We start from the raw sequence: 17,091 nt of genomic DNA, 5'->3' as shown, positions 1-17,091 counted from the left end.
GAATGGCATTTTAAAAGGATGACTGAATTTTCCTCTATACCATACTTACCCCAATTTTTATTTCTTTTAGCAGCAATTGTTGCTCTCATTGTTGTTGCTGTTGCTGTTGCTGTTGCTGTTGTTGTTCTTGTTATTGTTACTGCCTCTGCTGCTGACTGTCTGGAGCGGATGCAATTGCTTCAATTCCTTGTAGACTTATTTTCTGTTTCCTTTTATTGCCATGTCCTGTGGCCATTGTGGCGTATACGTAATACCTCTCTCCATTTCTCTCGGCGTGTGTGGTTACACCCGAAAAATCTCTGACAGATGACAATGAATTATTATTGCGGCGATAAGTTAAGAACTGAAACCAATATACCTACACATATGCTATATCAATGATAAATAGGCTGGTCGATTCAAAGGAAACCAACCAAAGGAAAACCAGAGGGCCGGGGCTAACTTCGACCGCGTCAAAGTTTGTATACCCTTGCAACGTTTTTGGTAACTCTTTCCTTACCTATAGCCATCAAAGTGAAAAAACGTTTTATCGAAAAAGGCGAAAGAACGGCCTACAATCTTAGCATAGGAAATAACGAAGTTATTGATCAAAGTCACTATTTTCCACCGATCGTTCCTATGGGAGCTATATGATATAGTTAACCGATCTTTATCAAATTCGGCACAGAAGTTTATATGGGTAATAAACTAACCAATACGACAAAAGCTAAGAAAATAACGAAGTTATTGAGAAAAGTCACAGTTGCGTTGATCCAGACGGTCGGACAGACGGACGGACGGACGGACATGGCTATATAAACTCGTCTCGTCATGCTGATCAAGAATATATATAGTTTATATTGTAGCAGGCTTGCTCACTTAAAACGGTAGTACCTCTCTCTCATGTCTCAGAGAGAAAACATGCTCGTCTCTAAATGAGAGCGAAGTACGAGAGAGCGTCGAGGCAGTCTGGGTTGAACGAGCTTGCGAACCGGTCGTGCTAACGAGGATAAAAATCATAGATCACACTTATAATAAATACATCTATGTATATATATAAAATTCTCGAGTGTATAGTGTTTGTTACAAAACTACTCCGAAACGGCTCGACCGATTCTCACGAACTTTTTTATGCAGATCGTGTAGGACTGAGAATAGGCCAACATCTATTTTTTATACCCAAATAATAACGAGCTCACGATTAAAACTGACTAACTGTGCTGGATATCTGAACTACCCTGTGTTTTATACGAGTGAAATTAGACACACGGCCTACTTGATAAGAGATGAAATTCAACAAAAATAATTTAAATCTTCCAATCGAAACAGGCCGTGAAAAACCATATACAACGTTGAGACTTTCTAGATTTCAGTAAGGTGATGTACACTGTTGAGTTCACACGGCTTCGCTTGGGGATTTCCATATACAAAAATTTAATTTTCCAGTTTTTTTTTTCGGAACAAACAGTTGAAATTTTCTTTTAACTTCAGGACAAGCGTTCTGTCGCTGAGTGTGGTTCGGTGGAAGGCGCACACAAGAATTGTGCGTCTCGAGTTCAGTCGTTGTTACAACTCGAGTGCGACCGAACTCGCTGCGCTAATTATTGATCAAGAAAATAATACACGTTATACACCAATCAGTTTTCCAACTTGATTTATTACAACAATGCCACGAACACGCAGGGGGGCTAATTTGAGTCGTCAAACAAACAGATCTAGAGGCATGCAAGATAGAAGAGCAATAAGATCAGATGCAGAAAGGCAACAAAGTAATGCAGATGTCCGTGTAAGAATGGCGCAGTTACGAGATGAGCGAAACCAACAAAGACAATTGGAATGAAGAGAAGCGCGCAGATTCGTAGCCAAGAAGCGGTGAACTCCAATTTCAACAACAACAACGATGTCGCGTTGGTTCAACAATTGCTACAACAACTTCAACTGCTGATTCCTAGAATCGAGCATGGTCACGATTTGGGCAGATCTTTCCAGAATTTGGAAAACAATGGCAACGCCACTGGCAATGTTATCGATAACAATGTAGCTAATGAGGATATCGATGACAGCAGCATTCCCATCAATGGCAACGCCACAGTCGAAGCCACCAACCAATACTCTGGCAACTCAAACGGCGAATCGATGGGTATAGCTTTTTCACTGGCGAAGGAAGTATTGATGGACTTCAACGGCGAGTCGTGCTCCAAAAAGTGGGTGGCTCAGCTTAAAAATATCGGTGAAGTGTATAACATAGACAACACTCACTTACGGATGCTCTTCGTTTGCAAGATGAAAGGCAAGGCTCATTCATGGCTTCATTCGGAGGTTACACGTATTCGCGAGCCACGCATAATACTGCTTATTATGCGAACAGTTAATGGCAGCTTTTGGAGAGAAGATGCCCAAGTCATCATGCGTCGTCATTTCGAACAGCGTAATTGGAAGTTTGGCGAAAAGTTTGCAGTTTATCTGGACGACAAACTAATGTTAGCCAACAATATTAACATCGATGAAGAGGAGCTCCTTGATAAAGTTATCGAGGGTATACCTGACACGGGATTACGCACTCAAGCACGGATCCAATGTTTCGCCAACCCTAAGCAGATGTTAGCTAAAGATGAAAACGAAACTGGCAGAGCAAGCAAGCTCCAACAGATGCGCTGTCGTAGATGTAACATTAGAGGACACCTGGTGAAGGACTGCAACAGGCCGGACCGTGTACCAGGCTCTTGTTTCATCTGTGGATCCATGGAGCATTGGGCGGCCAAATGTCCAGATAGGAAAGGTAGCCGTGAAAGTAATGGACTCAACCGTACGAACCAGAGCAGCAACAATTTCGTAAGAGAATTCATTATACATTTTGTAGATTTGCCAAGTAATTCCTTTATTGCTTATTGCAGTTTCCTTAATCAAGAAGAAACATTTACCTAATCATTCATATCTTTATTCTGTCGAGCAATCTTATCAAGGGCTAAATGGAAGTCCTCTCATTATATTTGGAAAATTACTATGTTACGTTGTGAAAAATTCAATAAAGATTTACTTTTATTTACTCGTTATCCCAGACGAATCTATGAGTCGCGATGTATTTTTTGAAAGGGATTTTTTGACATCATGTAATCTTAAATTAAATTTAGATTCTTTTGAAAAAAGTGCGCTAGTAACTTCTCAAAGCCACGACAACGTAAGAAAAGTTAATTTTAAAGAAATTGGAATGTTGATGTCAGAACATATGGAAAATGAAATTGTTAATATAAGTGTAACGGGTAATACAGAAAACGAAAATAATGCAAATGATAAAATTAATACAGAAAATGTTAATGCAGATAAGGAAATTATTGAATACAATGTTATTGACAAAAGGACATGCATAGATGAAGAAATGACTTTAGAGTTTGAAAAGAATATAATTAAAGGTACAAAGTATAGGATTGAAGAAATTAAATTAAAGGAACTCCGTAGTGAGTCTGAAACAAATATGGAAGATAACTTTGAGAGGAGAATGTTAGAAATTTTTTACATCGACAATGAAAACCCAGAACCAGAATACGTGATCGGTGAAAACATAGATTATAAAACGGCTAAGAGTTTTGATAAGCTAGTCAGGGATAGGTATGTGAATGCGCAAAGACCGGATAAACCGAATATCAGATGTGAAATGAAATTAAACCTAGAAAATTGCAAACCATTTAGTTACGCACCAAGACGGTTATCATATTCTGAAAAGGAAAAACTACAGAAATTGTTAGATGAAAATATGAGAGAAGAAATTATCAGACCAAGCGATTCGGAGTATGCGTCTCCAGTAGTGTTAGTGAAAAAGAAAACAGGGGACAACAGATTAGCATAGATTTCCGAAAACTGAACAAGATGATTATCAAGGACAACTATCCGTTACCATTGATCGACGATCTATTAGACAGACTAGTCAACAAACGTGTTTTTTCCAAATTAGATCTTAAAAATGGATATTTTTATGTATTCGTCGATAAAGAGTCAGTAAAATACACGTCTTTTATCACGCCGCTTGGTCAATACGAGTTCCTAAGAATGCCAATGGGGATCAAGAATGCATCACATGTTTTCCAAAGGTTTATAAACCGAATTTTTGAAGACATGATCAGAAAAGGGCAGGTCCTAGTATACATGGATGATATAATGATAGCCAGTGCAAATACAACCGAGCACCTACAGACTCTAGAAGAACTTTTTGATAGGTTAGTAAGAAACAAATTAAGACTACGAATGCACAAATGCGAGTTTTTCATGTCAAGTATAAAATACCTGGGATATAAAATCATAGAAAACAAAATATGTGCTGACCATATAGGTTTGGATGCAGTTTTTTAGCATTCCAGTGCCAGGCAATGTACACGCAGTGAAAAGTTTCTTAGGTTTGTGCTCCTATTTTAGAAGATTTATAAAAGACTTTTCCATAATCGCTAAACCTATGTACGACTTGATGAAAAAAGACAAAGAATTTCAATTCGGAAAAGAGGAATTAGAATGCTTTCTCAACTTGAAGCAAATAATATTGGAAGCACCAGTATTGGCGATATATGACCCCAGAGACGATACAGAGCTTCATTGTGATGCAAGCACATTAGGTTTTGGGGCGGTCTTATTACAAAAGAAAGCGGATAAAAAACTACACCCAATATTTTATTTTTCGAAGAGAACAAGCGAGGTTGAGTCGAAGTATCACAGTTTTGAACTCGAAACGTTAGCGATTGTGTACTTCCTGCGCAGATTTAGGATTTATGTCCAAGGAAAGAAATTTAAAATTTTAACTGACTGCGATTCTCTGACTCTTACACTAAATAAGATAGAATTAAACCCTAGGATCGCGAGATGGGCCCTTGAACTCCAAGAGTACGACTACGCATAGATCAGGGAAGCAAATGCAGCACGTAGACGCGTTAAGCAGATGCACCAATATCATGGTAATAGAACCGAATAGCTTCGAGCACAACCTAGTTATTTGCCAAGCAAAAAATTTAGAACTGAAAAAAATAAAGGAAATGCTAGAAAAATCAGAGCACAAATTGTTTGAAATGAGATACGGAGTATTATACTGAAAGTCCAATGACACGAAAATATTGTTCAACGTTCCAAAAGAAATGGAAAATCACGTTTTATACAAATACCACGATGAATTAGGCCATGTAGGTAGAGACAAAATGTTGGACGCAATAGGCAAAAGTTATTGGTTCCCAAGTCTTAAGGATAAAGCAACGAGACATATAGAAAATTGTCTCAGATGCATAGCATTCTCACCTAAATGCGGCAAAGGCGATGGATTTCTGAACAGTATACCAAAAGGCGATAAACCTTTCGAGTTAATCCATATTGATCACTATGGACCAATAGAAGCTGGAAGGTCTAAAAAACACATACTTGCAGTAGTAGACGGTTTTACAAAATTCGTTAGGCTATGTACAACAAAAACCACAAAAACAAAGAAAACCAATAGATGCTTTAAAAGCGTATTTTAGAAGTTATAGCAGGCCGAAATGCATAATATCTGACAGAGGGAGTTGTTTTACTTCGTCTGAATTCGAATCCTTTTTGGTTGAACAAAAGGTGCAGCACGTTAAAATAGCAACGGGTTCCCCTCAGGCCAATGGGCAAGTAGAAAGAATAAACAGGAGTCTAGGGCCTATGCTGGCAAAGTTGACAGATCCAGATAAGGGGAATTACTGGGATACGGTTGTCGAAAACGTAAAGTATGCTTTAAATAATACAATTCACAGAAGTATAAAACAGTACCCAAGTATAATGTTATTTGGCATAGAACAAAGAGGAGTAGTTACAGACGAACAGAAAGAAGAGATTAAAGAGCTAAGAAATACAGAAAATCAATCAAACCTTGAAATGATAAGAAAGAATGCAGCGTTAAACCAGCAAAAAGCACAAGCATACAATGAAAGGTATTACAATAGTGAAAGAACAGGGCAAAAAAAATATAAAATAGGGGACTATGTCATGGTTAAAAATTTCGACAGTACAACGGGAATATCTCGAAAATTAATACCGAAAAACAAAGGACCATATGTAGTAGATAAAGTCCTGAAAAACAACAGATTTTTACTGAAAGATGTAGAGGGATTTCAACTTTCCCGTAACCCTTATCAGGGAGTATGGTGTGGCCAAAATATAAAGCCCTGGTTAAGAACTTGAAATGGTTGACTTTAATGTAATCATTAACTTTTGTTTTAATAATTGATATAAGAGGTAAATAAAAGAATAATGTATGTAATAGTTTGTAAAATATAAACAAAAAAAAAAATGTATAGCTCGTAAGATATGAAAAAATGTATACCACCCAAGATCAGGAGATCTTATTTTGTCAGGACGGCCGAATTGTAGCAGGCTTGCTCACTTAAGACGGTAGTACCTCTCTCTCATGTCTCAGAGAGAAAACATGCTCGTCTCTAAATGAGAGCGAAGTACGAGAGAGCGTCGAGTCAGTCTGGGTTGACCGAGCTTGCGAATCGGTCGTGCTAACGAGGATAAAAATCATAGATCACACTTACTTAGAATAAATACATATATATAAACAATTCAACCGAAACAGCCTATTACAATATGGTCGGAGATGCTTTCTTCTGACCAAAATTAATAAACCCTTTTTGCAAGGGTATAAAAACTCACCAACATTAAATTTCACGTTAGCTCAAAAAATAACGAAGTTATTGAGAAGTCACTGTTCGTGACTTTGCCGTTGGTATGGGAGTATAGAAATCAACATACAAATCGCTATTTATTTTTTTAAAATTTATATTTTGAAATGATAAAAAGGTTACAATTTCTAGCGGTTATTCTTATGGGAAACGGACAAACGATGTTTTAAAATATATAATGTTTTAATATAAATATAATTATAGTATTTTCAGCTAGACAAGCAAATCACAAATTTTTGAAATCCAAGAAGTCCTGGGATGTTTGTAAAATTCGACCCGTTCAGAGAGTACAGTACTTCAATGATTCTACTTCGTGAACTCATACAGGCAACATCAAAAATAAAACTTTGCTTTACTTCTGAAAATCTAAAAAGGTAAAAAGATAAGGGATAATATGGTAACTGTTCAATTGGTTAGTAGACATGAGGATGTTACTTTTCATAGTTGTGACCAAGTGTTTTTTTCCATCAATTGGTCATCAAGCTATCGATCTCAGCTACCATATACGACCTTAAGACAGAGCTTGAATGTCTGCTCAAAATTCAGCCGGGAACATTGGAGATTTCTGCTTCAGATGTAACGTTGGCCGAGTCCGATCTCATGACAGAAGTTGCTCCGTTGTCGTCCTTTTTTGTGGGTCTGATTATGGTCTGATTATGATTATGTTCCTGGTTGATAGTCAGAGTTCATCGAACTCTAGCATTGAGTTAGTCATCGGATGGTAGCCAGCTCTATGGCACTGAGCGCTCCTCAGAATATAGTAGCGAATACTTACAGCCATCCACATTTGATTGCAAACGCGGGGTTAAAAGAAAAGGCCAAAGGTACGAAAATAGGTTCTCAAAAAGGTTCTCGAATCCAGTGAGAAGAGTTTGCAAAGCTCCTCGTATGGAGAAAGCCGCCGTAATTTGCGTTCATTTTAAGTCGATCCGGTAAGGCATCACATGGAACATATTTTTCGCACCACCCAATCGATTGTGACTTCATTGGCTGCTGCGATGAAGAGCCGGCCGTTGTACTTAGTCACAGGAAAGACCTCATTAAATTCTAGACGGCGAACGTTTCTGAAATCCTGAAAATCCCAAGGAAGTATTCTAGCATCAAAACTCAAATTCGATCATCCAAAAACAAAGTTTGAGGCGGTTGCATCTCTCCTTGATGATATCCACACTGTCCGCATCCATCCAGATCTCAACATGTTTATTGGGGCAAATATCCGTCACTATAGGGTGTACATCTTCGCGGCTCACCACAGCCCACTTCTCCGTCGTAATATCAGCATTCTGCAGTTCCAGGAGCTTGAGAATTAACTGCAAACACTCCTCGAACTGCAGAATGCTGATATTACGACGGAGAAGTGGGCTGTGGTGAGCCGCGAAGATGTACCCCCTATCGTAATATCAGCATTCTGCAGTTCCAGGAGCTTGAGAATTAACTGCAAACACTCCTCGAACTGCAGAATGCTGATATTACGACGGAGAAGTGGGCTGTGGTGAGCCGCGAAGATGTACCCCCTATAGTGACGAATATTTGCCCCAATAAACAGGTTGAGATCTGGATGGATGCAGACAGTGTGGATATCATCAAGGAGAGATGCAACCGCCTCAAACTTTGTTTTTGGATGATCAAATTTGAGTTTTGATGCTAGAATACTTCCTTGGGATTTTCAGGATTTCAGAAACGTTCGCCGTCTAGAATTTAATGAGGTCTTTCCTGTGACTAAGTACAAGGGCCGGCTCTTCATCGCATCAGCAAATGAACTCACAATGGATAGGGTGGTGCGAAAAATATGTTCCATGTGATGCCTTACCGGATCGACTTCAAATGAACGCAAATGACGGCGGCTTTCTCATCGGCGAAAGGGGGTAAACGTTTCCACGAAAAATTCACTCCCCATGCCCGACCATAACGTTACAGAATAGACGTTCAAAGAAGTCTCTCCGATAAGACGAGACTTTGTACCCTAGAAGAGAAAAAGAAAAAAGTTGGAAAAAGGATTACAGTAACATCCATCCTGTTGCAAGTTGTAAGAGGGTGTGTGTATGTCGCCTTCCCAATTTAAATATCCTAAGGCAAACCCTTTCTATTCTATGATTCTCACTTTTATTCAATACCTACCAGGATATTTTTATTTTTGTTTTTTGGGTTTTTTTTACTTACCTTTAATTTGGTTAGAGACTTATTGATGTTGTTACTTGCTCTGCTGCTTTGCTACTGAAATGAATCCGAATCGGATCTGGGGTATTGACAATGAAAATGACAGAAGAAACACAAGGCCTACTTTTATTTTCAATTGAAAATAAGAGTTCACTTTTTTTGTTATCGATTTTTATGCCCTTGTAAAAAGGTAATATTAATTTTAGTGAGAAGTGTGCAACGCATAGCAGGAATCATCTCTGACCATATAAAGTATATATATTCTTTATCAGCACGACGTTTATAGGTGTAATAAACTCAGCAATATTAAATTTCACGACAATAACGAAGTTATTGAGAAAAGTCACTGTTCGTGACTTTGCGTTTGTATGGGAGCTATATGATATAGTGGCCCGATCTGGCTGAATCCGAGGGTTGTATACAAGCCTACATGCAAAATTTCAGCTCTGTAGCTCCAACGGTCTAGGAGTTTGCGTTGATCCAGACGGACGGAGAGACGGACGGAGAGACGGACGGACGGACATGGCTATATGAACTCGTCTCGTCATGCTGATCAAGAATATATATACTTTATATGGTCGGAGATGCTTTCTTCTATGCGTTGCACACTTCTGACCAAAATTAATATACCCTTTTTGCAAGGGTATAAAAACGAAACAGAGGGTTGGGCTAACGTCTGGGGCATGAAGAAGTTTGGATACCCTTGCAAGTTGTTGTTGTTTTACCCTTTACCATTGTCAAAGTAAACAGAAAAACTAATGTCAAATTTTAACTTATGTTTTGTATATTGAAATAAAACAAAATTATATTTCAGGCTGGTTCTTTATGTAACTAACAATCGTCACAAGAAAATGACTAATTGATATAAAACTCTAAGTTCTATTCAAATATACTTGAAGTCATTGCAGTTTTCGTGTGGTAGTTGTGAATTTTCAGCCTTAACAATTGTGTTCCCAACTGTTTAACCAAGGCTCAAAAGCTACTGTCGCTTCTATTAGATAAGACCAGAATTGACAAATCAGCATTATAGAGAAGACTATCTTAAGGTATTCCAGTATGCAATTCGGTACTCCGCAAGCTGTTGCTGGAAAAGAACATGAAGAACGGGATGTAAGGCGCTGGACACGAATTTATAACATTTATATTTTTGGACTTTAGTTTTAATTGTTTCCGCTCCCAAGTAAAACAATGAAGAATTTTTTGGTTATTGTATTTAGATTTGAAGCGTAAGTACTTTCATCTCTGCCTTCGATGTTTTTTCGCCAGGTGCATTTGCACCTGTTAAAAGAATAATAATAGGAAATGTAAATGTGTATAAAATTGTCTCAGATGCATAGCATTCTCACCTAAATGCGGCAAAGGCGATGGATTTCTGAACAGTATACCAAAAGGCGATAAACCTTTCGAGTTAATCCATATTGATCACTATGGACCAATAGAAGCTGGAAGGTCTAAAAAACACATACTTGCAGTAGTAGACGGTTTTACAAAATTCGTTAGGCTATGTACAACAAAAACCACAAAAACAAAGAAAACCAATAGATGCTTTAAAAGCGTATTTTAGAAGTTATAGCAGGCTGAAATGCATAATATCTGACAGAGGGAGTTGTTTTACTTCGTCTGAATTCGAATCCTTTATGGTTGAACAAAAGGTGCAGCACGTTAAAATAGCAACGGGTTCCCCTCAGGCCAATGGGCAAGTAGAAAGAATAAACAGGAGTCTAGGGCCTATGCTGGCAAAGTTGACAGATCCAGATAAGGGGAATTACTGGGATACGGTTGTCGAAAACGTAAAGTATGCTTTAAATAATACAATTCACAGAAGTATAAAACAGTACCCAAGTATAATGTTATTTGGCATAGAACAAAGAGGAGTAGTTACAGACGAACAGAAAGAAGAGATTAAAGAGCTAAGAAATACAGAAAATCAATCAAACCTTGAAATGATAAGAAAGAATGCAGCGTTAAACCAGCAAAAAGCACAAGCATACAATGAAAGGTATTACAATAGTGAAAGAACAGGGCAAAAAAAAATATAAAATAGGGGACTATGTCATGGTTAAAAATTTCGACAGTACAACGGGAATATCTCGAAAATTAATACCGAAAAACAAAGGACCATATGTAGTAGATAAAGGCCTGAAAAACAACAGATTTTTACTGAAAGATGTAGAGGGATTTCAACTTTCCCGTAACCCTTATCAGGGAGTATGGTGTGGCCAAAATATAAAGCCCTGGTTAAGAACTTGAAATGGTTGACTTTAATGTAATCATTAACTTTTGTTTTAATAATTGATATAAGAGGTAAATAAAAGAATAATGTATGTAATAGTTTGTAAAATATAAACAAAAAAAAAAATGTATAGCTCGTAAGATATGAAAAAATGTATACCACCCAAGATCAGGAGATCTTATTTTGTCAGGACGGCCGAATTGTAGCAGGCTTGCTCACTTAAGACGGTAGTACCTCTCTCTCATGTCTCAGAGAGAAAACATGCTCGTCTCTAAATGAGAGCGAAGTACGAGAGAGCGTCGAGTCAGTCTGGGTTGACCGAGCTTGCGAATCGGTCGTGCTAACGAGGATAAAAATCATAGATCACACTTACTTAGAATAAATACATATATATAAACAATTCAACCGAAACAGCCTATTACAATATGGTCGGAGATGCTTTCTTCTGACCAAAATTAATAAACCCTTTTTGCAAGGGTATAAAAACTCACCAACATTAAATTTCACGTTAGCTCAAAAAATAACGAAGTTATTGAGAAGTCACTGTTCGTGACTTTGCCGTTGGTATGGGAGTATAGAAATCAACATACAAATCGCTATTTATTTTTTTAAAATTTATATTTTGAAATGATAAAAAGGTTACAATTTCTAGCGGTTATTCTTATGGGAAACGGACAAACGATGTTTTAAAATATATAATGTTTTAATATAAATATAATTATAGTATTTTCAGCTAGACAAGCAAATCACAAATTTTTGAAATCCAAGAAGTCCTGGGATGTTTGTAAAATTCGACCCGTTCAGAGAGTACAGTACTTCAATGATTCTACTTCGTGAACTCATACAGGCAACATCAAAAATAAAACTTTGCTTTACTTCTGAAAATCTAAAAAGGTAAAAAGATAAGGGATAATATGTTAACTGTTTAATTGGTTAGTAGACATGAGGATGTTACTTTTCATAGTTGGGACCAAGTGTTTTTTTCCATCAATTGGTCATCAAGCTATCGATCTCAGCTACCATATACGACCTTAAGACAGAGCTTGAATGTCTGCTCAAAATTCAGCCGGGAACATTGGAGATTTCTGCTTCAGATGTAACGTTGGCCGAGTCCGATCTCATGACAGAAGTTGCTCCGTTGTCGTCCTTTTTTGTGGGTCTGATTATGGTCTGATTATGATTATGTTCCTGGTTGATAGTCAGAGTTCATCGAACTCTAGCATTGAGTTAGTCATCGGATGGTAGCCAGCTCTATGGCACTGAGCGCTCCTCAGAATATAGTAGCGAATACTTACAGCCATCCACATTTGATTGCAAACGCGGGGTTAAAAGAAAAGGCCAAAGGTACGAAAATAGGTTCTCAAAAAGGTTCTCGAATCCAGTGAGAAGAGTTTGCAAAGCTCCTCGTATGGAGAAAGCCGCCGTAATTTGCGTTCATTTTAAGTCGATCCGGTAAGGCATCACATGGAACATATTTTTCGCACCACCCAATCGATTGTGACTTCATTGGCTGCTGCGATGAAGAGCCGGCCGTTGTACTTAGTCACAGGAAAGACCTCATTAAATTCTAGACGGCGAACGTTTCTGAAATCCTGAAAATCCCAAGGAAGTATTCTAGCATCAAAACTCAAATTTGATCATCCAAAAACAAAGTTTGAGGCGGTTGCATCTCTCCTTGATGATATCCACACTGTCCGCATCCATCCAGATCTCAACATGTTTATTGGGGCAAATATCCGTCACTATAGGGTGTACATCTTCGCGGCTCACCACAGCCCACTTCTCCGTCGTAATATCAGCATTCTGCAGTTCCAGGAGCTTGAGAATTAACTGCAAACACTCCTCGAACTGCAGAATGCTGATATTACGACGGAGAAGTGGGCTGTGGTGAGCCGCGAAGATGTACCCCCTATCGTAATATCAGCATTCTGCAGTTCCAGGAGCTTGAGAATAACTTGCAAACACTCCTCGAACTGCAGAATGCTGATATTACGACGGAGAAGTGGGCTGTGGTGAGCCGCGAAGATGTACCCCCTATAGTGACGAATATTTGCCCCAATAAACAGGTTGAGATCTGGATGGATGCAGACAGTGTGGATATCATCAAGGAGAGATGCAACCGCCTCAAACTTTGTTTTTGGATGATCAAATTTGAGTTTTCATGCTAGAATACTTCCTTGGGATTTTCAGGATTTCAGAAACGTTCGCCGTCTAGAATTTAATGAGGTCTTTCCTGTGACTAAGTACAAGGGCCGGCTCTTCATCGCATCAGCAAATGAAGTCACAATGGATAGGGTGGTGCGAAAAATATGTTCCATGTGATGCCTTACCGGATCGACTTCAAATGAACGCAAATGACGGCGGCTTTCTCATCGGCGAAAGGGGGTAAACGTTTCCACGAAAAATTCACTCCCCATGCCCGACCATAACGTTACAGAATAGACGTTCAAAGAAGTCTCTCCGATAAGACGAGACTTTGTACCCTAGAAGAGAAAAAGAAAAAAGTTGGAAAAAGGATTACAGTAACATCCATCCTGTTGCAAGTTGTAAGAGGGTGTGTGTATGTCGCCTTCCCAATTTAAATATCCTAAGGCAAACCCTTTCTATTCTATGATTCTCACTTTTATTCAATACCTACCAGGATATTTTTATTTTTGTTTTTTGGGTTTTTTTTACTTACCTTAATTTTGTTTAGAGACTTATTGATGTTGTTACTTGCTCTGCTGCTTTGCTACTGAAATGAATCCGAATCGGATCTGGGGTATTGACAATGAAAATGACAGAAGAAACACAAGGCCTACTTTTATTTTCAATTGAAAATAAGAGTTCACTTTTTTTGTTATCGATTTTTATGCCCTTGTAAAAAGGTAATATTAATTTTAGTGAGAAGTGTGCAACGCATAGCAGGAATCATCTCTGACCATATAAAGTATATATATTCTTGATCAGCACGACGTTTATAGGTGTAATAAACTCAGCAATATTAAATTTCACGACAATAACGAAGTTATTGAGAAAAGTCACTGTTCGTGACTTTGCCGTTTGTATGGGAGCTATATGATATAGTGGTCCGATCTGGCTGAATCCGAGGGTTGTATACAAGCCTACATGCAAAATTTCAGCTCTGTAGCTCCAACGGTCTAGGAGTTTGCGTTGATCCAGACGGACGGAGAGACGGACGGACGGACATGGCTATATGAACTCGTCTCGTCATGCTGATCAAGAATATATATACTTTATATGGTCGGAGATGCTTTCTTCTATGCGTTGCACACTTCTGACCAAAATTAATATACCCTTTTTGCAAGGGTATAAAAACGAAACAGAGGGTTGGGCTAACGTCTGGGGCATGAAGAAGTTTGGATACCCTTGCAAGTTGTTGTTGTTTTACCCTTTACCATTGTCAAAGCAAACAGAAAAACTAATGTCAAATTTTAACTTATGTTTTGTATATTGAAATAAAACAAAATTATATTTCAGGCTGGTTCTTTATGTAACTAACAATCGCCTAGAAAATGACTAATTGATATAAAACTCTAAGTTCTATTCAAATATACTTGAAGTCATTGCAGTTTTCGTGTGGTAGTTGTGAATTTTCAGCCTTAACAATTGTGTTCCCAACTGTTTAACCAAGGCTCAAAAGCTACTGTCGCTTCTATTAGATAAGACCAGAATTGACAAATCAGCATTATAGAGAAGACTATCTTAAGGTATTCCAGTATGCAATTCGGTACTCCGCAAGCTGTTGCTGGAAAAGAACATGAAGAACGGGATGTAAGGCGCTGGACACGAATTTATAACATTTATATTTTTGGACTTTAGTTTTAATTGTTTCCGCTCCCAAGTAAAACAATGAAGAATTTTTTGGTTATTGTATTTAGATTTGAAGCGTAAGTACTTTCATCTCTGCCTTCGATGTTTTTTCGCCAGGTGCATTTGCACATGTTAAAAGAATAATAATAGGAAATGTAAGTATTTTGTTTATCATTTAATTAATGAAAGATCTGAAGGTATACGTAATAGGAGTATAGTTTTGTTGCTTTCTTATATTGCAACAATGACTTCTCAATATGTAAAATGTGATCAGAAAAGGACGTCGAAAAATGTAAGAAAAGTTCTCTTAGCGGTTTTTAGTATTGTTATTAGTATCAAATTGAGGTGCGCCAAATTTGCACAAGGTAGAAAATTACGGGAGGTAATCGAGTTTTTTCAAATTTCCGGGGCGGAAAGGGGCGTGGCAAAATCTTTACACTTACAAAATGAGCGCATTTGCTAAGCAAATATACATACCAAATTTGGTGTCTCTAGTTAGTATAGTGTTTGAGAAAATCGGTTTTATTTAATTTGCGGGGGCGGTAGGGGGCGTGGAAAAATGTAAAACAAACACGATAACTGTACATACTACACGAGACTGCATACCAAATTTGGTGACTCTAGCTCTTTTAGTCTCCGAGATCTAGGTGTTCATACGGACGGACGGACATGGCTAGATCGTTTCGGCTGTTGATGCTGATCAAGAATATATATACTTTGTGGGGTCGAAAAAGCTTCCTTCTGCCTTTTACTTACATTTTGGCGACTTCATGGTATAAAATACCTTTGATACTTTTAAATTAAATGGAAATATTCAGAATTCAGCTTAAAACGATTATTAAATAAATGCTACATATAAGTAAACGATTTAATTTTTTGTTTCATTTAATATACTCTTGCAGGTGTCCACAGGTTCAGGTGCTTGGTCCTGGTCTTTCTTTATCTCCATGAGCAATCAGGAAGGCGACAACAAAATAATTTCGAGTAAATTTAATGCAATTGAGCAGTGGGCGTGTCTCTATATATCCGTTTCCGACCAACCAACTGTTAGTTTGTCTGGCCACTCACCAAAAACAGATGAAAAAGGGAAAACCCAACCAACCAACTAACAAAAACAAACTGGGTAAACTTTCTGGCAGAAGAGAGTTGTCTAAGTGTAAAACCAGTGCCCAGTGGCCAGTGCAAACGGTTTATGGTTTCCGTCCAGGCAAAGTGAGCAATTTTCACATGCACACACACACACACACATACAACCAGACACAAACACAGGCACACACTCACATCATTAGAGACCTCCGCCTGGCGCCAGACACACAGACACTTCCTACTTGTCCGAGCTGCTGCATTTGCTCTCATGCATCCCATTCGAACCCCATCCATCCATCCATCCATCCATCCATCCATCCGCTTTCATTCTAGAAGTCACGTCATATTGATTGAAATTTAAAATGCAAATCACTTAAAGCGTTCAATTTAATCAAATTATTACAATAACAAGCTGACTGAAGAGCATACGCGGGCAAAGTGGGGAAACAGTGAATGCCATAAGAGATGGCAGCCAGACCACAACGACAAGTCTTTTTTCACATTTTCTGTTTGCGGTCACCGAAAAGGAAGGCAGGCGCCTAGCCTATAAGAAGAGTACATAGAGAAGTTTTGAAAAATCGAGGGGGCTGGTTGTGTAGACTCATGAGAACGTGTCTATTAAAGCTTTGGTCACTTCTGTACACACACACACACACACACACACACACACACACACAAACACAGACACACACAATATCACCATTAACAATGTTGCTAGCTCCTCTTACCTCCAACCACGTCATCTAACTCTCTTTTGCCTTCCTCTATGCTTTCTGTTGGCTTAATTAAATTGCGGTTGCAACTTGCAAACGAAGCGCGTACACAAAATCACACACACACAACAAATGTGGTTAGGTTTTTTTTTTTTCTCATTGAATCTCATTTAAAGCATTAAATATACCCTGTAATATATCATAGGCGGATCTAGGATAATAGGCTGGAAAAGTATTAATTGTGTAATCTTTTTGTCTGTATTTGCTTAAAGGAGTAATTTTTATCCACAGAACTTTTTGAAATTTCATTAACTAATTTATGGAATGCTCATTGCATAGTATAGGGGGCAATGTTCCCTCATTTTACAGCCCTAGATCCGCCCATGAGTTTAGGCCAAAAAAAAAACAACAAAAATTTTAGAAAACAATAAAT

At 38.2% G+C, this 17,091-nt stretch overlaps 1 protein-coding gene and 3 long non-coding RNA genes across 4 annotated transcripts; 1 reads left to right on the top strand and 3 right to left on the bottom strand.

The window, feature by feature from the left end:
* The first annotated feature begins 1,093 nt into the window (after positions 1-1,093).
* Positions 1,094-3,037, top strand: LOC111519103. The gene is made up of 2 exons (XM_023178099.2): positions 1,094-2,811; positions 2,874-3,037. The coding sequence occupies exons 1-2, from the start codon at positions 1,816-1,818 to the stop codon at positions 2,880-2,882; spliced, it is 1,005 nt and encodes a 334-aa protein (XP_023033867.1). The 5' UTR covers positions 1,094-1,815; the 3' UTR covers positions 2,883-3,037.
* A 3,783-nt stretch (positions 3,038-6,820) lies between these two features.
* Positions 6,821-8,185, bottom strand: LOC111519105. The gene is made up of 2 exons (XR_002724247.2): positions 7,092-8,185; positions 6,821-7,022 (listed from the first exon to the last, which is right to left on the bottom strand). It is a non-coding gene; the product is annotated as an uncharacterized LOC111519105 (long non-coding RNA).
* A 187-nt stretch (positions 8,186-8,372) lies between these two features.
* On the bottom strand, positions 8,373-8,938 carry LOC124460631. Its single transcript, XR_006954583.1, has 2 exons — positions 8,817-8,938; positions 8,373-8,619 (listed from the first exon to the last, which is right to left on the bottom strand). It is a non-coding gene; the product is annotated as an uncharacterized LOC124460631 (long non-coding RNA).
* Positions 8,939-11,730: 2,792 nt separating this feature from the next.
* LOC124460632 lies at positions 11,731-13,095 on the bottom strand. Its single transcript, XR_006954584.1, has 2 exons — positions 12,002-13,095; positions 11,731-11,932 (listed from the first exon to the last, which is right to left on the bottom strand). It is a non-coding gene; the product is annotated as an uncharacterized LOC124460632 (long non-coding RNA).
* Between the last annotated feature and the right edge of the window lie 3,996 nt (positions 13,096-17,091).

This window comes from Drosophila willistoni, assembly GCF_018902025.1.
Source record: "Drosophila willistoni isolate 14030-0811.24 chromosome XR unlocalized genomic scaffold, UCI_dwil_1.1 Seg143, whole genome shotgun sequence".
NCBI lineage: Eukaryota > Metazoa > Arthropoda > Insecta > Diptera > Drosophilidae > Drosophila > Drosophila willistoni.
This window is presented reverse-complemented; position numbering and strand designations above follow the sequence as displayed.

Excerpts from the sequence above, each read along its gene's own strand:
- LOC111519103 (XM_023178099.2), top strand. The coding sequence starts at position 1,816 with ATGAAGAGAAGCGCGCAGATTCGTAGCCAAGAAGCGGTGAACTCCAAT.